The sequence below is a fragment of the Corvus cornix genome, chromosome 6 (genome assembly GCF_000738735.6).
Source record: "Corvus cornix cornix isolate S_Up_H32 chromosome 6, ASM73873v5, whole genome shotgun sequence".
NCBI classification, from domain to species: domain Eukaryota; kingdom Metazoa; phylum Chordata; class Aves; order Passeriformes; family Corvidae; genus Corvus; species Corvus cornix.
Window position 1 is genome coordinate 20,163,205 of NC_046336.1, and position 24,145 is coordinate 20,187,349.

At 42.2% G+C, this 24,145-nt stretch overlaps 1 protein-coding gene across 14 annotated transcripts in view; it reads right to left on the minus strand.

Moving 5' to 3' along the window:
* The window catches only part of SORBS1 (sorbin and SH3 domain containing 1), a 75,113-nt gene extending 53,065 nt beyond the window's left edge, over positions 1–22,048 (minus strand). For 2 of the 14 annotated variants that reach the window (XM_039554119.1, XM_039554118.1), the window contains exons 1-8: positions 21,889–22,047; positions 13,149–13,204; positions 12,234–12,299; positions 10,152–10,247; positions 7,081–7,200; positions 5,562–5,588; positions 5,283–5,398; positions 1,313–1,684 (exon numbers count right to left, since the gene is read on the minus strand). In XM_039554119.1, coding sequence (XP_039410053.1) covers positions 1,313–1,684; positions 5,283–5,398; positions 5,562–5,588; positions 7,081–7,200; positions 10,152–10,247; positions 12,234–12,299; positions 13,149–13,204; positions 21,889–21,920 — 885 coding nt within the window. In that variant the 5' untranslated portion in view covers positions 21,921–22,047. Of the gene's footprint in view, positions 1–1,312; positions 1,685–2,265; positions 3,067–5,282; positions 5,399–5,561; positions 5,589–7,080; positions 7,201–10,151; positions 10,248–12,233; positions 12,300–13,148; positions 13,205–21,888 lie in introns of all 14 variants that reach the window. The other 12 variants (XM_039554125.1, XM_039554124.1, XM_039554117.1 and 9 more) reach the window with 11 other exon arrangements.
* Positions 22,049–24,145: the final 2,097 nt, after the last annotated feature.

The following is a 24,145-nucleotide window of genomic DNA, read 5'->3' on the forward strand; positions in this document are numbered from 1 at the left end:
TTGTGGAAAACAGCTCTGTGACCACATGCCTGAAGTGAGCATGTCCAAAAATGTTTCAAAACTCTCATCTTAAGAAAGTCAGGTACAACAAAATTTCCACTGCTCCTCTATGACTTGGATACCTCCTGATTTTTTTTCTAGAGTCTGCACATAGGCTCCATTAAAAAAAAACCAAACCACAAAACAACCCAAAAAACCATCCAAAACACAAACAAAGAACACCAAACAAACAAAAAACAAAGTAAAACCAAAACAACAAATCCAAACTTTCATTCACTGCTCTCTACAATAAAAACCCTACCAATTTTAATAAAAGTTGAAAGGCCAATGCTGAGAACTTTTGAAAATGTCATCCTTGGTTGTTATTTTTCTTTCCCCCAGCCCACGTGCCTGTTTGCTAGATCCCTATAGAGTCAAAGGGCAGAGCAAGCATCATCACAAGAGAATCCAGTTTCTGGTGAACTTCTTCCTTGTCCTGACAAGCAAGCATAAAAAAAAGTGGCTGTAAGACTTTCAGTATGAGGAGGGTAGGGTAGTTTTTGCCTGCTCTGCAATTTTAACTGAGAGATACTTTTCCTCCTTGTCCCTAAGGACTTTTTAAAATAAGTGATGAGCTTAAAGAGAAACAAAACCTAACCCAAGAAGAACACCGTAAATTCCAAGTTCAAACTCCTGTGGACTGAATTATTCAAAATTTTAAAAGATGAGCAATTCCAAAATGAAGAGACACTCTCTGCCTAATCTACCGCATAGCAACTCCATGCTTGGAAGACTCTTAGTACAGTAACTGATCTTATAACTTGTAGGTCATTGGATACTGGCAGCAATCTTACACTGATTTTATCAGGGATTTGTGTGGAGACCATATGGTCATGTGGCTCCAAATGGAACAGAAAGCCAGCCCTAACCTTTAACTGGTCTGCTGTTTTCTGCTTTAAATGTTATTCAAACACAATTAAGGATGCTATAAAAAGAGCCTGAAGAGATCAGTTAGTTGCAGCTATCCCGTTTATGCAGAGTTCATTATTCTGAGCAAATCCTGTGAAGACCCTTAAGGTGTACATCACCCAGCAGAACAGGCACAAAGGGAGACAGTCAAATGTTGTGAGAAGTCAAAAGAAAGTTCAAAGCTGCACAAGGCAGGCAAACTGCATGCACTAGCACAGGATGCAAAGAGGGTTTCAGTTGTCATGCTGCTGGCAGGGAGTGAGTCATCACTCCTCCCTCAAGTTTAGTATTGCAAGGAGAAAGTAATTTTAATCCAGGAATACAAATTTAGGAAAAGGGCGAGGAGGGTACTTGGCAAGCTTACTGTATGTGAGACGACTCCAGTGATTTCAGGCTTCAAGCCCCTGTGCAAAGCCCCTGTGACTGGAGGGACAAGTGAAGGTGGTGATGAGAAGAATGGCAGTTTCGGGTAAACAGAGGGTAATGTGCCAGATGTGGAGGGTGCTTGGTTATGGTGGGAGCCCTTCTGGAGATGTGGGGGAATGAAATCGTCTAGAGTTGGAAAAGTCAAGGGTGAGCCAGGAGAAACAATCTCAGGGAATACGGAGCCTTGCCCAAAAGGAACCAGAGGCGGTGGTGGAGTGCTGGAGCTGCCTTCTTGTTGTCTGTCTGGATTAACCTGGAGGAGGGGGACTACTATAACTCCAGGCTGAGCTGAGGTGGTGGCAGTGGCATCCTGTAGGAAACAAGGTGTTGTTATGTATTGGGGGAGATCCGTACTTTAGTCTAATGCAGCCATATTGTGTCATGCAAGGAATGTACCCAAAATGATACAAAGCCCCAGCAGATCATCTTTCCTTAAAGAGACATACTACTTCTGCTTGCAGCCCTGGCCTCTGTGAACACAACATGTTTTCACAAAAATCTTCATTCACCCTCACCACCCCTCTTCTCCAGTCCTGTGTAGTGAGGCTAAATCAAACCAAAGAACAGCTCAGCATTTACCATCACTTGAAAAGCTCTAACCATTACATATTACAGAGTTTGCTTCCTTCACATCTCACTAAAACAGATCCTCAACAGCCCAACCCAACTCCCTACAAACACCACACACACACACAAACACACAGATCAACGTTGAGGGGACACACATGGGGTGTTAAACATTATCAAGTAGAAGACCACAAGACTCAGGGTAGCACAACAAGTGCTGAGAAATTAGGTTGGAGGAGAATAAAGCATTAAAGGAACATTGTAATGAATTAAAGAACTGTTTGCTCGGCTGGAAGAAAACAAGGTTATGGAGAAAACATGTACCATGCTGCGTCCCATTGCCTTGTATGGTGGCTGTCGCTGCTGAGTAAGGTAAGGCTCTTTTCTCATCCTGTCCTCTGTGGCAGTTGTGCTCTGGGGCTCGAGCACTCTGTCCCTCACAGCTTGCGGAGGTGATGACTGAGTCCGGGAGGGCTGGCCCGCACCACAACTAACTGCATCTTTGCTGAGGACAATGTAAAAGTACGGCCTGGGAGGAATAGGAGGAGGAGGAGCAGCAGGAAGAGACTTTTCAGTGTCTGTTACAGAGGAAACAATGTTGGTGGCTGGTGCCTGAATGAGCTCAGCGCCCAAACTGGTGCTGGCTGCTGGGTCATGTGTGGTGCCAGTGGAATTTTGAGATGCGCCCGAGCAAGTGCTGTTAGATAAACAAGCTACATATAGTTTGGTGACCTTTTTATCCGCCTTCGTCTCATGACTGGAATTCATTCCAGACTTACTACTGGGATCTGCCCTGTCAGGGCTGCGTTGCATGGATGATGCACCCAATGAGGAGTGACTTTCCAAGAGTGGCTGCCCAGCATGCACCTCATCTTTGGGGTCTGAAGAGGGAGAATGCCCTGCCGGCAAGCCTTGCTTCCCACTGGTGCCATAGGGGGTAGGTGATGACAAATAACAGCGTGCACTGGTGTTTGGTGATGCACGCTGCATATAAGGCTTCGGTGTATTCAGGTACACACAGTCCATGATGGGCACTGGCAACAGGTTGGTCGCTTTAGTGTCAGTGCGAGGACGCCATGCAAAGCTTTCCTCTTTGGGAAGAGGAGGACGGGGAGGAGCAAGGGCCTGATCAGGCAGAGTCAAGAAAGTAGGAAGGAGAAAGGAAGCAGCATCAAATGAAAGGAAAAAGGAAGGAAAAAAAATTAAATTCTGAGAATGAATTTGATCATTAGACTTGGGTTAAGCAGGTTTTAATACAGCAAGAATAAAAAGCAAATACAGTATCTGGAAGGCCAGTGCAGAACTCACTCACATACACTGTCTCACACGTTCTTTCTTAGCACAGCTCACTGCAGCACACAAACTTAACCCAGCCCTCAAGTCCCTGCCTACATGTTTCTCTCTCTGCACTCAATAATTCTCACTACTGTATTGTTTTAAGAGGCTTGCACAGCAACACCCACCATGCCCCTGGGAAAGCCTCAGTCAAGATTTAACATCATAGCAAACTAAATTCAGGCTCATGCTTGCGTAACTAAACACTTCCCAGCACTGGGGACATTTGAACTGCAAAGCCAAATTCAGAGCTCTAGGCCATCTCTGCATGTTGAGTGCACTGCTGAAAAGTGAACATTGCCAAGTTTCACCAGTGCTAACAAAAGCAGACATCATGCGAGTGCTGTAGCCTACCACAGCTGGCTAAGTAAAAAGTCAACATTTCTTCATTCTAAAGGCCAGCTCTTCAATTCTCTTTAGGATTTTTCTATCCTGAAAATGCTTTCAGGAAGAGCAGAATAATTCATGTTTCTTGAGGAACTGAGATCATCAGAATTTGCCTCCAGAATCAAGATCACCAACAGAGAAATCCTGCTTTTAGTAAATAATAAGAAAAGCTTTACTGGTTTTGGTACTTGGCAACATATAGCTTGCTAATTCTAAATTGCCTGCCTACTGCAACTCCAATTACAGTGAATTTTTTCTGAAAGCCAAACTGTTTTGAGATAAAATAACAATACAGAGGTTTCATTTTATTTATTGCTTTGTTGCCAGTAGCTGAAAACTATGATCTACTGGAAAGAAGAGAATACCTACCTGGCAAACAGCAGCTCCCTGCATTTTTGCAAATTAACCCTTTGGAGACTGTGAAAGTAGGTTTTACCACACCCTGTTTTCATATCTTTATGGGCAAAGGCTGCCTAAACTATTTCTAAAAATGCTGAAACCAGAGAATGAAGATGCTTGCAACATTCAAATCTGGAAAGAGATGTCCTTTAAAAGTCATCCACATATGACAAGTTGTGGCAAGCACTTACTCTTGTTACATGGATATAGATGTAGAAAAGTTTCATAAAATTACAGCTGCTGTTCCTAAATCTGCTGCCCTCATGCCGCTCCTCTGCCCTTCCCTCCCTTCCCTGAAGCACAAGGGAGTGGATAAGTGGGTTGGTAAGTGCTGTTCTGAAGGGCTTCTGCCTCCGAACTCCTTTTGGAGTTTCTTCCATTTCAGCTCAGCGTGAACAGTAGTTCTGGGGATTTCTGTAACAAGTATTATGTGCACCAGTGCTCTCTCTGTTCATCAACAAGATCAGGAAAGGACTACAGGACAGCTGTAAGTATTGAGCAGAAATGGGTCTCTCTTTAGGGTGCTGCTCCTTCCCACACCTTCATTGGAGCTGTTCCGTCTTCCACTTTCACCTAAGGTGCCTGGTCTGTATCATTGCTAAAGGGATCCTGATGATGGGAGCAGTCACACTGATAGGGGATTGGGCTTTAAAGGGACTCTGTTCCTCACAATAATTCAGTTTCCAATGAAGGGTTTCCTTACCAGCTTTCAGACTGCTTCTGTGCAGACTGAGTCCCCAAAAAAAAAAAAAAAAAAGGATGACATTGCACTTCTCTTAGCAGATTGACTTCAACAATTTAGCTTCAGGTACAAATAACCTTTCCCTGGTCGCAGTCTATCAGTTACAGTGTTAAAACTGAAAGGCATTTCCCAATATTTTATTTTTAATGTCGGGTGCAACTCTGATTTCAGCCTGCAGCAATTTCTAGGAAATAAACCAACATAAAATACAAAATAATTATAGATGATTACTTCACCTTTCTTCTTGCATTGTCCTCCTCCTTTGTTCACCCAGGAAATGCTGTGGTGTGCCTGAATACACGAGCTCCACAACACTTTGCTGACATCAGTGTCACCCCCATTTTAAACGCAGAAAAAGCTGAGGCACAGCAACTTACCCATCTGCAGCCAAGTTTGGAGTTCAACCCAAGACTCCTGATCATGAATCCAGTGCTTGAACCCAGATGATCACCCTCAGGGTCACAGAAGAAAGACTTACCTGTGGCTTGCTGTCGGAAGAAAGGTTTGGACGCACACTCCTGTAACCCTTGGCAGCCAAAGATGATGGTTGGGCATCCCCATTGGCATCAGTGTTAGACGATGACCTCCAATCATCTGCGAGGGGAAAGAAAACTCACATCACAAAGGATTCCCTCCAGCTGCAGGATAAGTGAAAGGAGGGGACTCTTTTCTTCCTTTTTTCCCTTCTTTCTCTTTTTTTCCCCCAGGCAACAAGAAATAATTCCAATAAAGCAACAGAAGTAGCCAATGTTTATACCTGTTTCTGAGTTTTCTGGCTCCAGACCTAAGTGTTTCACAGAAAGGAGGGACAGAGAAGATAGGGGTGGAGGATAGGCATAGAGGAAAAGAAAGGGGGAAAAAAATAAACCATTACATTTCCAGAAAACATGTATCAATTGAAGTTAAGAGTCAAGCTACTTCATTTCACACATAAAATGCTTTCTGACAGGGCTGTGTAATTACCATAGAGACCAACCCTAAACATGATGTCCTCCTTGTTTCTGACCTTTGTAAACACAAGGCAATTCATTCAGAGCAATGAAGAAACAATTGTTCACTGACATTCTTATTTCAGAGGCAAAAAGGCTGCCCAGCTAGCTACTTTCTAAAGCTGCAGCTTGACATCCAGACACCACAAATTACTGGAAATGTAGGGACCCTGTATTCAGATTATAAAGACATATCTATCCTTAACAATATCACTATATGTGACTGAGCTAAAGGATTACCAACAAATAGATCAAGTTTTGCAGACTTAGTGCATGAAGGGAGCTATAAGATATAACACCACTTTACAACACAGTCCCTGCAGCTATGTGCAGCGGTCTCATCACATATTTACCCACTTCCCACTGGGCTCCTCCCCACCCTGTACCTATTTTGCTGTTTAAGTTATATGCAAAATCACTTGCAGCTCCAAAGTACATTTCATGAAGTGATTGAGAGAGTAAGCAAAAGAAGTATTAATGAGCTGATTTCCATAGCAATGGGCCTATTGCCATTCAAGCTGTTAGAAATTTATGAAGCCATCAACAGAAAGGAGAGAGGCAACAGTAGGGGGTAGGAGTGAAGAAACAGAGAAAGGCAAGCATAAAGAGAGGGTAGGTCACGGGTGGAGCAGAACGGGAGAAGACAGAGCCGAAAGTGGCACATTAGGGCTAGAATTAATGGAATTGCCCTTTCTTGAACAATACAGTCAGAAACGATGTATGCTTTGCTTTCAAGAGCAAGTTTTACCCCCTCCCCCTTAACGGCATCTTGCCTTTGGGATTTCATTCTCTTTGCCAGACCCACGACACTGGCCAGGTTTGTTATGCTTTGCCTGTCTCCTACAATTAAGTAATTACACGTCTGCTATTGAAAGACGGCAGAGCTCTCTGGCAGCGCTGTCTGTCTGGGGGACGCTATCCCCGCTTCCTTGACAACCCAGCTGAATGCTGCAGTGCCAGTAGCACCCTCAGCTTCTTTCTGCTCCACCTCATGCCTGGGATAAAAGGAGGTGACATAGGCAAGCCGGGGGCACCGGTGGGGGGAGGGGAAGAAAGAAAAGAACTGAGAGTTTTGGTGCTCCTGACAAACTTAAGTCAATAACTGAGTGGTCATGAAACCTGCACTAGGAGTCAGTCTCTACTGGTCTGGTCCTTGCAAGAGGTTTCCAACTATGCTCTGGAATTCTGGGCTTTAAACCATAGTTATAAAGTAAGCTCAAGACCCTGGACTGACCTGTCTTGAGATTACTATGAGTAAAAGATTCCAGTTAACCTTCTACCACTTACTTTCAGGTTGCTCAACATCCTGAGGACATGGTGAAGTGATATTCCGATTCCCTTCATAGGATGGAGTTGCCCGGAGGGTTACAGCTCCTTTTCCACTGCAGACTTTCGTGGGATCCATTTCTACAGGAAATGCACATGCACAGAAGAAACACATAGAAAGGGATGATGCAAAGCTATCAGGAGCCATCAGAGCTCTAGAGTAATTTTAGCATGGCTGCCTCCAGGTGAATCAATCTAGTAATGTTTGTGCAGATGAAGAATAGCTCTGTATTTAAAGCATTGAGAAATAAAAGCAGTTTTTTATTCATGTAATCAATGAATGCAGCAGTTAAGTTCTGAGTTGGTGCAACAGAGCGAAGAAAGTAGGGGGAAAAAATGAGTGTTTGAACCAAATATCACAGGTCCATTTGCTTTTTTTGTTCTACTTTGTACAGAGACATTGTGCTAGCAAGGACAATCTACCATTACATCTGTGGCTCTTCTATAGGGATGTCCCAGTGGCATAATGCACACGCTTTGTGTGCCAAAGCTTAAAAATGCCTTTTGTGGAGCACTGAAAGAGGGGGGGAAAAAAGAAATACTTATGACCACTGGAAGGTAAAATCTTGTAATGATGCTGAATACCATTTAAAAGCAAGGCACTGCAAGCCACCGCCCTGCCATCTCCTCATTGCATGGCAGTGTTGCACCTTCTGACACAGGAAGCCAAATCCTGAAAATCAGAAGGAGATTTAACATATGCCTATTCAGATCAACCTGTGAGCCAGATACCAGATCGTGCCAGCATCCTTGCTGAGGCACAGTTCAGCACAACTTCTGTGCAGGCTTACCTTTGTGTATTTCAGTCCATGATTTGGGTTTTCTCCTCCTGTCATCCTATTAAGTAGTAACAAGCCAGTACTTCAAAGCTGTCTATCTTTCTCCCCCTACTTAAAATGCTTCTGGAGAGTTGTCTCCTTTAAGATACCTCTGGAAATAATAAGCCTAAAAAGTGTCTTGTTTCTCTAGGCTACTTCCATAGAAGGACACATCACCTCCTCTCCTCATGCACCATTAGTGGCCCTGCAGCTGCCATCAGACTTCACTTACCTACGTAGAAATACCAGCCCTACCATGACTGCACAGGGAGCGTGAAGAGGTACTGAGTGCATGCATTACACAAGGGACAACACAATAATTTTTATTTTTATGGGTTGAGGATCATGCTATCTCTGCATGGGGAAGGATGCAGCTCCTCTCTAGGAACTGCTATTGTAACAAAAATTATGCTTTCAGACTGGACGGAGGGGGCAAAGGCTGTTGTTTATTGTCCAGGCAACAGCCCACATCTGTGCAGATCAGTATTCCCTGGCTGATTTCAGCAAGGTAATGCCCCATCAAATCCATACCAGTACAGTGCTTACAGACCATGGTAACACCTTGGCTAAGGTTGCAAACCATGGCCAGTGTGGCCACAATATGGAGAAAAATCAATATGCCAGATGGACAACAGCAGTAAGATGAAAAATTCAATGAATGCCAAACTCCTTGCTCTCACTGAAAGCCCTCTGTGCTGGCATCTCCACTGTTCAAGCCTTTACATGGGCTTCCAATGCTTCAGGGATTTCACAAAAAGTACAGTTTCAGACCCGTACTTAGGACTACAAAAAAGATGGAGTAAGTAAGAAGTCAGAGGATACTTTCCTATAGTTTAGCCTTTAGCTAATTGAGGCAGCCTCTGTGAGGGGAAAGACTTTCCACCCAGATGTATCAAAAGCTGTTTGATCCTTAAATATACCACAACTGATCACAACTTAAGGTCACCCACATTCCTGGTGAAATAGAAGTCGACTTCTCTGACTGATTTTTGCATGATTCATGTAGGGTCAGGATTCCTTTTGCCCAAGAGTGCAGTTCTGGCTATCATTCCCATCCACATGGCACAACATACAGCCCAAGGACTCTATGGACTCACTTTCAAACCACAGGACAAAGATTTAAGCTCCGAGACTCCAGTTCTAAGAGTGCTGTAACTGTAAAGCACGGACACGATGTTGGGAGTTACTGGGCCTGATATAAACATCCACAAAGAGTGCAGGGTAGCTGCCCTCCTACAACCCCATGCCTACATTTGCTTCACAGGCACTGGAGAGAAATGGAAACAGAGCTCAACATGTGTGACATGTAAAAACACTCTTCATTATATGGGAGGAGAATCAAATTTGGGAATCAATGCATTCTTTTTATTTTCCATACAAGAGGTTAAACCTGCATACTGAACCAAAAGAATAAGAGCCAGAAAAAAAATGCTCTGAACTCAAAAAAATTAAAATGCTTTGAAAATATTTGAAAATAAAATCTTGCCAGACAATCTCACCTTGGGAGCTGAAAAAAAAATGCCTAGAGTGATGAATTCCCTCACAATTTAGGTGAAATGACAGAAAACAAGAATCTGAATCTCTCAGTATAGAAATCCAGCAGATAGTAATAAACAGGACATTAGCACTGTACTAGTCCAACAAAGTACATGTGTGACAGATTAGGAGAGACAAGAGGTATCAGCTACACTACTCTGACTGTCCAAATCCAGCAAAGTACAAGAATAATCTTGTACTTCTAGTGGGGAAGCATGTGCTTGGGGAGGGCATGACAGCCTAACATCCTTACTTCTTCACATGTGGATTAAATTCAGTGCCTGTACAGAAAAACAAAACCATGCCACCAATGTTGAACTATGCTTGAACCATTTGTTTTCATAAAGACCAATGATACGCAGGAAACATTCTTTGGTTCTTCAGGAGTTTGGTTCAAAATGAGTCTATAATAATAATATTTTTCACAATCAAGCATTAGTAAAAGAGCTTACAATGATCCCAGATTCAAGTAGACACAGTCATGTCTGCAGAAGAGCAGCATAATTGAGAACAGTGTATGGTGCCATCAAGAGTTAACTGCATTACCTACTGATGAAATCTGCAGCTCTGGGAGGAGTGAGAGGAACATGAAGCTGAGAATTAGCCACAGCATATGGGTGAAGCAGAGAGAAAATGATCACTAACTAATGCATGGCAGGGGAGGAAGGAAGAAGATACCTGTAGGCAGCACTAGGTGAGGAGAACTTTTCACTTTCTTCACAGGGATTATTTTAACGGCAGAAATAGAACGTGTACATAAAGGGACATCAACAGCTGCAAACACAAAAGTGTAAATGGCACATCCAAAAAGGAAAGAACAGAATTTGGGAAGCATGCCACAAAATTCTCTAACGTACTTGGAGACACAATAGCAGGAAATTTCAAATACAAAAGCAGTCTAGAGAGCAATGATGCAACCGTTAAAAATATCCATTCGTTTGCCCTAATTCAGGATGTGTCTGTTTTATGCAGCATACAGAACGGCTTATTGAATGGACTAACTGCTGATTGCCACTATGGTGCAGGAAAAAGAATCTGGAAGCATTAGCTTTTAGAAGCCACCGAAAAATTTTAGTGTAATCGTTTAAACTCAGGTACACTACATGCAAAAATAAAACTGTTAAGTAAGACATTAATATGGTTCAGTAAAACAAAATAAAGCAAAAAAACCCAAATACTTAAAGGTTGAGAGAAGAACACTAAACTAGCTACATTACATGAATTCTGAATTTTATCACTATTTTTTACAAGTGCAACAACAGAAGGAAGTGAAATAATCTTGAAAAAGGTCCCATGCCAAAGGGTAGCATCCATATAGCTACTTCAGAAAAAAAATCCATCCATATAAACAGTAAATTGAAGAGATTTCTACCGGACTTCATCAGCTAGCACACTAATTATACTAAATGTGGTAACATTGGAGAAAACCATATATAGCACTATGCAAAATTCTAGCAATTGTTACAAAACTGTTCAAATCAATGGGTACAAAGAGGGGTCGTTGTGAAAACGGCAGTACTATTCAGAGGGGAAGCTCAACAGGAGCTGTCAAGATAAACATCTTGTATATCATGACTCTACCAGAATAATTTCTACCAGTGTTCTTGATTTCTGCAGAGCCAGGATTTTCTTCTTTAAAACCTGCTTCCTCTATGTATTATTAGCTGGAAAATGACAGATGTCTCCTCATATTCCATGCCATCTCTTTCATGCCTGTAAAATCAGGAGTAAGAGGAACCACATTTCTAATGCTTTACAGACTAACACTGAGCACTGGGCCAGCTTGAGGGAGGCACTGACATCAGGGTGGTGTGTACACCCCCTCTTGTGGCAGATCTTTCTGATACCCGGCAAAACTGGAAAGCACAGACTTCACAACCTAGAAAAGGAGTCTCAAGCAAAAAAATGGGCAAAAAGCTTGACAGAATTTTTTCAAGCCTCATAAAATCATTAGTTTTTAATTTGATAGGATTGTTTAATTTTTTTTTTTTTATAAAAGAGGAACCCAAATCAAACCCTGCTTTCTATACTTCTTCCTGAGCAGAGACCCTACGAATACAACAGATCCCAAATCAAACATCCTGTGGTTTAGGAAACAATCCTGATTCTGTTCTGCTTTGAAACTGACTGAATTCATCCATCCACAATGCAGTCAAAATACTAACCACTATAAAAAGGCATCAAAGGAAAAGAAAGGAAATTAAACCAACAGAAAAGCAACCCATACCCACATACTATCACCCTGCCAAAACAGACACAGTCACTATACTAAACTGAAAGCTATAAAGCACACTGCAAACCTGCTGATGTTAACATGAAGACTGGTTTGTTTAGATTTCTTTTCATCGCCTAAATGGTTAGTTCCTGCCCTTTAATCCCAGACTCAAACCTTCACCTCTCCCTGACATTAACACAGTTCACACACAGGCACCCACAAACCCATGCTGTTTCAACTCACTAAGATACCGATTCGCAGGTGCTCACAAGTACCACAAGCAGTGCACAGCTTTCCTCAAAACAGCACTAAAAATATACAAAGAGGCAAGTCCAGCCTGCCACTTTAAAGAGACAAAGAACACTTGTTGAGCTAAGAAATGCTGCTTCTACTAGCATGGTGCAGTACAAGGCTTTTCTTGTGTCAGTCGCCAAGTGAACTAAATTTGGAAGCCCCCGCTGTAGTGAATTTCCGGGAAAATCAAGCACATCACCGGCTGACATGCGGGGGGAGCTGTGGAGGTGTCTCTGGAGCTCTTAACCCACCTTTTTCTTGTCCATTGCTGCTCAGCCCATTGACAACAGTTTTTGTAACATCGATTTGTTCATGTTCTGAAAGACAAATGAAGAAGTGGTTTTCAAGAAAGATTTTTTCAAATCTGTCATGTCTTCAGCTGACATGAATAAAACTGGCTCTTGTGAACTCAGAGAAACACAGGAGACAGTGCTAGAAAGGAGCTCCAAAGGTCATCTAAAGCCCTATTTCTGAACCATGAAAGAAACAAATCTACCTCTGTCACTGCCAAGAAATGTTTGCCTAATGAGTTTTTCCAAACTTCCAGCATCACCCTAATGCAACCTGTTCCAGTGCTTCCCAGCTTGGAAGCTTATCAGCGATTACACTGAATTCCCAGGTCATGTTTCTCTGGACTCTCTTCAAATAGTTCACATTTTTCTCAAAATGTGGTGCCCCAACCAGGACATGATACTCCAGTTGAGACTTGCTAAGATGCTAAAATTAAGTGGGAATATTATTCTACAGATCTTATATATGGCACTTCGAGCCTAGCATCTGCTTTATTTTTCACTCAGATTTAGCCCGTAACCCAGACAAGCCCAGAAGTTTTCCTCTTCCCAACCAGCTCCCATTTCCTGATCCCTTGGTTTTCTTTGAACAGGTGATTTTTCTGATCCAGATGTCAAACTATGTATTCATGTCTACTAAAATATATCAAATTCAGATAATTTCTTCAGGTTATCAGTAATTATGAATTCTTATATTCCAAACTGAAATAAGCTAAAGTGACCTACTCCAGTTCAAGATGTTTCTAGCTATTTTTTGACCATTATGGGCCAAATTCCAGCAACAAATGTGAATAATTGCATCAGAAACAGACAGGAATATTACTAGTAATAACAAGGAAGGCCAGTGAGTGCAAGTAGAAAACAACACAGACTTACCAGAGCTCATTGTGGCAGAGGGACTTGCCTTTTTCACTTCTGGATTTTGTTTATGTCTGTTTAAAGTGAAAAGCAGAATGATTACATAATGTTTCATGTCTACCCAGACAGCACTAGACACAATGCTGAACATTCAACACAAGAGCCAAGGTAACAGTCACCGTTTCTTAAAAAAAATTACTTTCAAATGTCAAGTGGATTCATGTCAAGCACCAGTATATTTTTTGCTGATAATTATCAGAAATTAAAGATTATTTCCACCAATACAAGCACTACTTCCAGACTTCAAGACTAATCTTCAATATGAAACTGAAAGATACTCACTTAAGTCTAAGGGTCTATAAAGGGCAAAGTGCAAGACTGGCTAGTTTCTAATATATAAAATGTGCATCACCTTTCAAGAGAATAAAAAAAAAAAATCAAAGTGACACTAAAAGCTTTAAACAAAAACCTTCAAATTAGATCTTTTCCATATTTCAAGGCACTCTGTTGCTCATTCCAAAGCTGGTCTCTCCTTTGAAAGATACAACAATACAGAGGAGATGCACTTGTCAAAATGCATATGAACTTCTGCACCAATCATTTCCAGTCATGCAATGCCGCTGGTATCTTCAGGATCAGACTCCAGTAAGTAAAACGTGAAAACTGGAAGCTTTAATTCTCCTGGTACCAAAAGCAGTGAAACTGCCAACCCAAGAGAAAAAACACCAGATGGGGATCAGAAGAAAAAGTCAGTTTTCATGGTGATCCCAGTCTGTGGAGGACAACTGTGAGGCCTATTTGTCCTCACTCCTGTGGGACTTGACACCTGCAGCAAACAGGTTTCAATGTCACAGATGTTGGTTTGAATAGCCAAAGAGCATTTCTACAGAAAAAGTCTGTGTTTGACAAGATATCTCAACTCTCTAAAGGTCCTAGGTTGAATTAAAAGACTGTTAATTTTGTGTTTCAATCTTCACCTCTCCCCCCCGAAAAAATTAGCCCCAAAGAAAGTGAGATCCAGTGTCGCTCCAGACCATTAACAGCTTTCATGACACAAATAGAAATATGCATCTGAAATCACAAAATCATGCATAAACAAGAACCCCAATCTGAGAAGTACAGGGAAAATTGCTTGGGGAAACAAGAAACTAAACAACAGAGTTGGAGATACTTTTCCTTTTACATGAACTGGAGGCAGCAGTGGAACATTGTAAGAGGTGGAAATTCCCTTCAGGGAATTGAATTTGTTCTCCTGCCTCAAGCATCCCCTTTCTTAACCAGCATTTGTTTCATGCCAGCCAGAATATAATAAGCATGTTCAGCAGACACTCAAAAGGAAAGAAAACTCAACAAGCAAGTATAGTAACAGAAGAGTCTATAAAATGAGACAATATCTGGGCTTCCCAGCAAGCCACCCTAGGAACAGCTGCCAACACTTAATTATTTAAATATTTTCTTCACTAAAATACCCACATAAGTATACATGGTGGGTTCATGAAGGCTCAGCAGGATTCAGCCTAACTACAAGTTGATCCTAGTAAAATACAATGTAGAGTGGGGAGTGCAGTATAAAACCAGTCAACAACAAAAACTGAGTCCAGTTTAAGGTTTGCTGCCCGATTTTGCCTGCCCACACAGTACCTGCTTTTTGTTTCTACCATTTCATATTAGAAGTGAGTCTCTGAAATAGTAATGGTTAACACAGCCTGAAAATGTAGACAAATGTATTTAGTAATAGTGGTCTTTCTGATCTCCATACTTTTCCATTCCAGAAAGATTCCTTAGTTCAAGCAAATCAGAAAGAAACAGTCTAAAATTATATGTTATCCAGCTAAAGGAGATTTGTAGCAATATCATGCTCTTCTACACACAGAAAAATGTTACATGTTAAACTCACTGGGATAAATACCAGTCCCTCCACAGGGCCAGGAGAAAACCACAAGAAGGGGCAATACTGTAGTAAATCTCAGTTCAGCTTCAGGATCAACCTCTCTCTGAAGCTGATCCCAGATGTTTTAACTCAGCATTGGCCTTTTCCATGGGATTCATGCAAGTCAACACAAAATTTCTTCCACTCCAAGCATCCCCAAGAGGTTGCAATGCTTTCCTCTGGTACACAAGATTAAAAAGGAGTGGGAAAAAATAATTCAGTGTATTACCTTTTCAGGAGAGGAAAGAGGATTTACTGGCTATAAGGGGCAAAGGCAGGGTCCACTGCTGCTGTGCCAGAGCAACATGTCCCCTTCCACAACAGCAGTATCTGAGCGATTAAACTCGTGACCACATGCTTCACCCTTTTTAAACAGTCTCATTTGTTTGGAAACAGTGACATCACAACTGCCATAAAACTGATTTCAGTGATGTCTTTTTGATTCAAGTCTCGACATTGCTTACAGTGTGAAACACTGACGTTCACTGCTTTAAGAAAAGCATTTAGGAAAGAATTCACACCAAAAAGAAACATAATTATTTAGCATTAATAGATCAAGTTACTTTTTACAAAAAAGCGATTTGAGGATAAAAATGAAGTGATAATTAAAGAAGATTGCTAAAATTAAATGGAAGATGTGCACAAACTCATTAGCTCTAGATTGAATCTGGAAAAATTACATATCCCCACACTTACTAGCAATTATAGAATTCAATTAAAATAACAAGCATCCAGAGTCCACTTATGAATCAGCTTCCTTCAAGCACTCAAACTCACGTTTAGCGCACACTCCCATACACAGAATGGATTCAACATGGTCAGGGTGAGAGTAACCAATCCTGAGCCCCTGCGTTGGTCTAACTCCAGAAACTCCATTTGAAAGTTGATTTTGATCAGCTGAGAATCTGTACACAGATCTGCTGCATGCAAGTAGAAATAACTCCTGTTTAGATCGACAAAATTATGGCGCATGTTTGGAGTTGAGAACATGCTTTGGCACCTTATTGCATCAGACAGAGCTATTCTACCTGTCTTCCACATACTTGACCCAAACCACATACTGAAGTCCTGTTAGGCCTATCTCAGTCCTAAGGCTGCTCTTGGGATCAGCTGGACAGTCCAGACAGATAACACATCTGGCTCCACAGCGCCGGTGCAGCAAAGTATTGCCCTGTAAGCTGGGAAGGTACATGCTGTAAGCCAGTGTGCTATGAACATTTGGATGGCACATCCTTAGACAAATTAGTCCCTGTCAGGTTGGGCAGACAGGCTATCCCTGGAAACAGGTGGGTCTGGAATTATTTGTTGCTCCCACTTGCCCTCAAGAACTTTCTGTAGACATGACCAAGCCATTCCTGTAGACACACACAGTATGCACAGCAGTACTTCAGAAGAGAGCATTTCAAAGGGAACCAAGAATGAGGTCCCTCATGTCAGTATTAAAAACAGAGAACTCGCTACTGCCAGATCAGGCAAAAGAAAAAAGAAAAAGACTAGAAAAAGTACTCCAAAGCAAAACAACCATGTGTCTCCTTCTTGCCCCCTGCTCCAACCAGCTAACCAGTGTGTCCTTGCCAGACTGGAATTAGTACCTCTCCTGAAATGTGACAGACATAGCAACAAAGGCTTCAAAGCTGCACACATGCAAAACACAATGAAAAGTAACGAATACCTCAGGCCATGAGCCAGCAACTGTAACCCTGAACATGCCAATGTCCATACGTAACATCCACCAACTCCTTGTCAGTTCAGTCCTACCTCTAGACGGATGTTTAACTTTTCCTTCCTGCCTTTCACCCCCAGCACATTTCACCAAGGCTGCAGTCCCTTCCCTACTTGGTGTGGAAAAGAGAGCAGTGCATTCAGAAGCCTGTTTAGGAGGAATGCAGATAAGTGGCAACTACTTCTGTACAGCCTGTCTGGATTATCTCACATGCTCTAAAGGTTTGAATACACCCCCTACAAAGGCAGGGGGTAACAAACAGCTCATTAGTAGTTCTGAGCAAGGACACATGCTCTTAAGTCACTGGTATCTCAGCTAAGAGTCGAATGCAGTGGTTATTTTTGGTGGTCTAATGTGAATGTGGGGAAAAGTAACTTCCTTTCCTTTCTTCCCTTGTTATTACTGACAGCTCCGGTGACTCACATAGGATTTTAAAACAATTGCTAGACATGAGATGAACATTCAAAACTTATTGTGCTGGTCCCTTATATTCCTGAGATTTAGACTCCTCCTTTATTTTATCAGTTTCAGGTTTTTCACATTTTCAAAGTTTTCTCTCTATATATACAATTAAGTGCTTTGTGGCTGCATTTAAATGAAAAATCAAATTCTTATTTATACTAATATAAAGTAGGAGTTGAGGCTTTCAGAAAAATGGTAAGCTTTCAGACTGAAAGTATGATTAGCAATCACAAAACTTGCTTTTCACCTGGTCAGGTCTTACACATCACTGACAACACTCATTTGTTTCACCCCAGCTCAGTCCCTTTCTCACAATGCCATCAGTGTCCCTGACCCAAATGTTCTTCTCAATGAGCCATGTCAGCAATGTGGAGTCCCAAATCTGGAAAGCAGGCAAAGAGCTGCACTGCAGCCAGTGCCTCCCACCAGCAGGTTCCTCTGCTTAAAGGAACTTGCTGGAAAACACATGTTCTGTGCACTTCTCACCTTGCATCACATAAAATGTGACAAGAAAAAAAATAACTAGAATAGAGCAGGCAGCCCAGGTTAACCCAGGCAATCAGCTCTCTCTTCAACTATCATTATTCTTTTATTCTGGAATACTGAAATATGTTGTCTGTCATTTTTATTTTAAGGGTTAAAGAACATCCTGTTATTCCTTCAGAAGGCATTATGCTCCTAAGAATAAATGTCATGAAAAGACTATGAGTAAGCAAGTAGTGCACATAGAATTCTGTACAAGGCAACAGCCTCCACGCACTCTTCAGCAAGTGCTAAGACAGCTGAGAGAGCACTGAAAGCTCACTAAATGAAACAAATGGCTTCATTACACACCAGCTTGGATAAAGTGCTCTTATAAATAATTGAACTTACAGCTGTTACAATAAACAAACAACACAGCACATTTCAAATGCAGTACTGCTTCCTTTTTTTCTTTAAATATAGTGTTCATCTGTTGCCTTCCTAATGGGCAAAATTAGGTTTTCTGGGACATAGGTGCCAGCTTTCGTGCAATATATGAGGAATGTGCCTCTCTCAATAATAAAAGTTAAAAAGGAAACGTAAACTAGGAGATGTGGCTTTAAGAATTCAGAGATGCTCTTGAACTAAGTCATCTTACAAGTCATCAACTTCAGAGTAAACAAAGTTTACTGCAACCTGAGTTAACTCAGTTCAAGGTCACCACTTGTGGAGCAGGGGACAGAAAAGAATCTCCTGGGTCATCCAGCCTACTCCCATGCTATTGCAGGCAACTCTGTCATACAATCCTGTGCAAGAACACTTCACATTCCAGCTTAAAACTGCTAAAGTTTCCCACCTCCACTGCTCTTCCTGGAAGCCTGCTCCAGAACGCATTCCTCTTATGGCATGAATGCTGTTCCTCATTTGCAACCTAAATTAAATTCATGAACAGCTACAGCTAAATTGTTTTGCGCCAACACAGTTTTTCTGTTTAAGCAGCTCTTCCTCCTTGCACTCACCCCTATCCATGAATTTTTAGAAAACAATTGCACCTCTGAATCTTCCTTTTGCAAGCCCATAAACAAGCATTTCCAGAAATTGGCCAGCATGTTGTCACCCATCTCATTAAAATCTGGCAAACAGTGGAAGACTTTAAAAGGTCGGCAGGCCAAAGTCTAAATTCCACTTAATGTCACAAAGCCAGCGAGCGAAGCCTACAGCCGACATGCCCAACAGCTGAACAGCAAGGTTTAAAAGGTACATCAGTTCATTTTGTCCATTCTAACTCTGACCTGTATACTAAAATGAATTCCATGATTAGTGCTAGTTCAGATAGTGATTTGATGCCTGTAGGAACCTCCTGGCAAAGAAACAGACAGGAATAATTTCACACCAGCCGCTAAAGCTTCATTAAGCAACACTGACTTATACCTGGAGGACTGTAGGGGTGAAAGGTGGCTCTTGCTTGAGCCATCAGCCTCCTGCTCTGCTGCAGACTCAGGGCTTGAAAAACAGCCATCCAGAAGGTTGTCTGGCTCAGAGCAGACTCGACATGCGGTGTGCCACCAATTCCCCCTGGATAAGTAACTGCTCATATCCCTGCCTTACAGTCAAAAACATTTCTTCTCCTGACAATAGACTCTAAATACATTGTAACTGGGCTTTGACTTCCTCCTGAGGCTGTCATGACTACCCTCTGTCTTTAGTATTTGACAGCTGAGATATGGTGACAGTAGCCCTGGCCCATGTCTCATGGGTGTCAGCTGAAGAAACAAATGCCTTTCTGCCACACCCATATGACCAAGCAACTCACACGGACATTTTGAAACTCCAGAAAGAAAACCAATTTTTTCCAGGACATTTTAAATAAAATCTCATATCCATCTTAGCAGAAGACACAAAGCACACCATGTGACAGCAGCAGAAGTTGAGATTTCTGCTCAAATTTATCTGCAATATATATGATCACACCTCATAGATGGAAGAACTTTACAAACACGCTGATTTACATCCTATAAAAGGGAGCTCACTGGGCACAGCTCTGAGGCTGTCAGCTCCAGGGAAGGCTGTAAATGACTTAACAGCATATCACAACCTGGGACTGTTCAGGACACTTAACTGAGATTCACACAGGAACTGGAGCAAGGAGCACACAACTACTGAAACTGGAATTTATTTACAGGTAAAGGGTTAATTATTTCCATGACACCTGATTTACCTTTGTTGCAATAGGAAAATCTTTCAATCTGCAATGACCACACCTAGCCAAGAGGATGCTGGTTTTATACTTCAGCTGGAAGAAATGGAGGATTCATGGAGTTCAAACTGCTGTGAGAGTACTTGTAAGAGCTGTGCAGCTGGGGTGCTGTGGGTACTGCACCTCACTCTCTGTACACCTCTGATATGGGGCCACTTATGCCTCTCAGAACAATTGCTGTAAATAAACAGACCCAAATTCCAGAAGCCCTAATTATGTATAACAATGAATCCATTCAGCTGACTGCAGGATTGAGGGACACAAACACTGCATTGCATTTACTACAGTGAATGGCATTCTATAAATACAAATCAATTAGATCATCTAAACAACATCCAGCAGCTTCTCTTGCATGATTTTGTATAACAAAGACTACAAAGGCTGTCTTCACCTCTATCACGCACTCTCAAACAATAAAGTAGTAAATAAGAGGAAGTTGCATTAAATTAAGCAGATACACTGATTAGAGAATGACTAATGTCTCAAAGTTCAAATCCAGTTTACAAACATTTTACAAAAATTAGGGTAGAGCAAAGACTCTGATACACCTTTGATATATAAACCAGATACTATAGATACTTTAATGCTACAGACCACCTTATACCATCCCAGACACATCCTGAGATTCCCAGTTGTGTAAGGCAGAGGAATTGCACAGGCCCGAGTGAGTGCTCACTGTGGCAACCACAGCAAATGTTAATTTTTAATTATGACCTCTCCTAGCATTAGCTGTTCAGAAGCTCTGTACAAACACTCCCTAAGCAACAGCTAATACTTTCCAAGACATGTAAGTGATAGTCTTATTTTATACAGAGATGGAAGATACGGGCCTCTATTCTACGCAACATCCAAAACCAGCTGTTCTGTCATAGTGTAACAGGGCCTTACAGGTATCCATCTTACAGGTTGGTTTTTTATGGTTTCAGAATAAGAAAAATCAGTTTGAGAGTTAGTCTCATTTACACACAACTGCAACAACCTCAAGAGAACCACATAGAGCTAAGTCTAACCAAAGCACATGGGGAGCCAGGCATACAATACTTCCAGCACACCTCTGACAAGCCCAGTTGAAAGTCAGCTGAAATGAGACAGGATCATTTTCTTTAGCCTTTGCCAACCTGGAAGTATTGCTATGCTAGAAAAATTGCCAGGGGACTGATTCATCTGCCTGGATATCAGACACAAAATGGTCTCAGCAAAACTCAGAAGGCTAGCCACTGTCACACATCCAAGGCCAGACTACGAACTTGTGCCTGCCAGGGAATTCAGGCTGGAGTGCTGGCTTGCTAGTCCTGCTGGACTGTGCTACCTCTAGAGTCACCTACATGCTAGAAGGAAGGACACAGTGATTGCTTCTCTACTCACTACTGAAAACACTTGCAGAAAACCAAACTGATGGGTGAAGCAACAGTCTGACATTCCAAGTGTCTCCAGAAATAGCAGAAAGTTACATTCCAGAAGCCAGTCCTCATCTTCACTTCTCTCTGACTCCTCCAGCCTCAGGAGACAAATTCATATATCACTGAGACTTCCACTTCATCCATTCTCTTCACTTTCCTCTTAGTAACTGCCTCAGAATCAGCACTCAGGAACTCCACTGAATCTCCCCTTCCCATAAAAATAATTAGGAGAAAGATCCAGTCACTAGGGTAAGGAGGCAAGGACATGCCCATTTTCCTTAATGAGAACACAAACCCATGTGGTGCCTCTCTTGACATTGCCTCTTTTCAATCAGCAACTGGAAATACCTATCCAGATGAAAGCAGCATTCTGAAAATCAGTGTGCACTGCCCCACCAGACCTAACCACTCAGTGTATATTAGCATATGCCAGAGTCATATAAAGTCCTGGGAGTTCAGCTACAGCAGCTCTAGCAGAGGTAGATGTGACTAACTGTGACTAAAAACCATACTGGTGTCCTTACCTCGATTCAGGCTTTTCAGTCAATGGAGCCATTTTCTTAGTCTCTTGATTTCACTCCATGAGAGGCACGAAAGAGTTAAGAAAACCTTTCACTGTGTTGCCCACTCACTTGGCTGCTGAAGTGTAACAAGAAATTCGTGGAGGCATCTCTCTTTCTCTCTGGCACCCTTAAATACTTCGCTCCTCCTACTGCTGTGCTTTAATTAGCCAGCTGGTTCTTAGTCACCCCATCCTGTCACTAGGCTTGCGCACCAACAGCCACCCCCACCCAGCCTGCCTGTCACTCCCCTGCCACTGTCATCACGAAGGACACTGTCTCTTCCTGCAGCTCTGGAGCTGGGGAAGGGAAAGAGAAAAAGGTTGGCAGTGACACTCCAGGGTAGCATTAGTATGGGATGCACTTGAGAAGTGACAGAAAGACCTTGAAGGGATGTTAAATTACAGGGAAAGTACTTGAAAAAGCACTTTTCTGCTTTTTTTCTAAATCAGGCAGCATCTACTTGTCAAGGAAGGAAAATTTTCATTAGCACTAGACATGGCAGATCCTATTTCAATGGTTAGGAGCTGAAGGGGCAGCTAAAGTTTCTGCTCTTGGCAGTTAAGATTTATAGCATAAATACCTGACATGACGTAAGAGGAAACTTAACTGCTTGCATGGCTATTACATATTACGCCCACTCCACGAGCATCGTAACAGGCATCAAAGAAGCTTCTGAGCCATCAGCTGTGCTAGGGTGTCCCTAGAGTGAAGTGTCCCCACCACAGTGCAGCTTGGCTTCCCTTTAGGCGACCTAAAACTTGCCCTGGAGCGGAGGCAGTGCCAGCTTTTAGGAGAGCAAGGGTATACACACACATCCCCAGGCCTGGGCAGCCCGATGGTGAGGAAGGCGAATTGCAGCACAGAATCACCCTTCCTTCCACAGCCAATGTCTACAACACAAATAACTGGGACCAAGACTTCCTCAACTCAGACCTTGGAGGCTGGCTCATGCAAGACCAAGTGGTAGTTGAATAGTGGAAATAATTAGAAGGAGGCCCCCAAGTCTCTCGGTACTATCCTTTGTCACCAGCACTGGCTTTCATGACTGAAACTCCAGTGTGTCTCTATTTGCAGCCTGTCTCTGGATTTTGATTCCTCAAATACACATGTACAGGCATTGATCTGCTGCCAAACTTACAGACTGATAAAATGTACAGAAAATAATTGCAAGACAAGCATCTCAGCATTCAAATGATACCTAGAAAGCAACACAGATGGCAAGAGTCTGCTGATTGCAGAAGGGCATAGAGCGAAGTTGACTTTGTGGGTCAAAGCTTACACTACCAATTCTTTCAGTAAAACGCTAGCAAAGGACACAGAACGAAGGTCTCCAAATACCTGCACACATATAAACCCGTACTGATGCGCTGTCGAATGCTGACTGAGGTTTGGTCAGCAGCACAAGCTTTACTTTTTCCTCCCCTATACATCCTTTAGCATCCCAATACTTACCTCCCACCAAACAAGGCATTTAATTGTAAATCAAAACAAGCACAACTCTAACTTGGTATATTGGCTAAGGAGCCAAAAATGGCCGGGAAACGTTGCTCTATTTTACTTCATTTAAGACCAATCCCAAACCTCAGTGTGAACATGGCACTGGTAGTTCTAATTAGAGTAAACAAAGGGCTCTGGAGCCCACATTTACTACCACGTCCCAAAGACTAATGTTGGGGAGCTTGTACCTTGGCTTTTGATTTCATCTACCACAGCAGATACCAGACACTATTAGCAAAATTCAGGCCTGGATCTAGGTTTAGATTCTAGTCCCTTTACATTTGAGGCGTGTTTTGGTTTGGGTTTGGTTTCAGACATATCAACAGTGAGAATAAAGGATGATGGAAAACAATATGTTTTCAGTGGTCAGATCCTACTCTCCTCTTTACAAAAAAAATGCAAACCAATCAACCAAAAAACCCTAACCCCATGTGGCTCTCAAAAACAAACCAGAAAAGCCAACAAAAACCCCCACATCGTCCAAAGTAAGCTGTGCAGTCATCACTCCAATTACTTGAAACATTTACACAATAGGAAACACAGTTTACACAGTATGCAACAGGAGATACCCCTCACAACCCAAAGACAACCTCCTTGATCTCCTTCAAGTCTGTTGTGGAGCCTGGACCACATGAGAGCATGTCAGTTGGAAGCCCTATTCGCTGTATAACGGGCTTATAAACAAGCCCCTGATAGTTTGTCTTCAGGTAATAAAAATGAC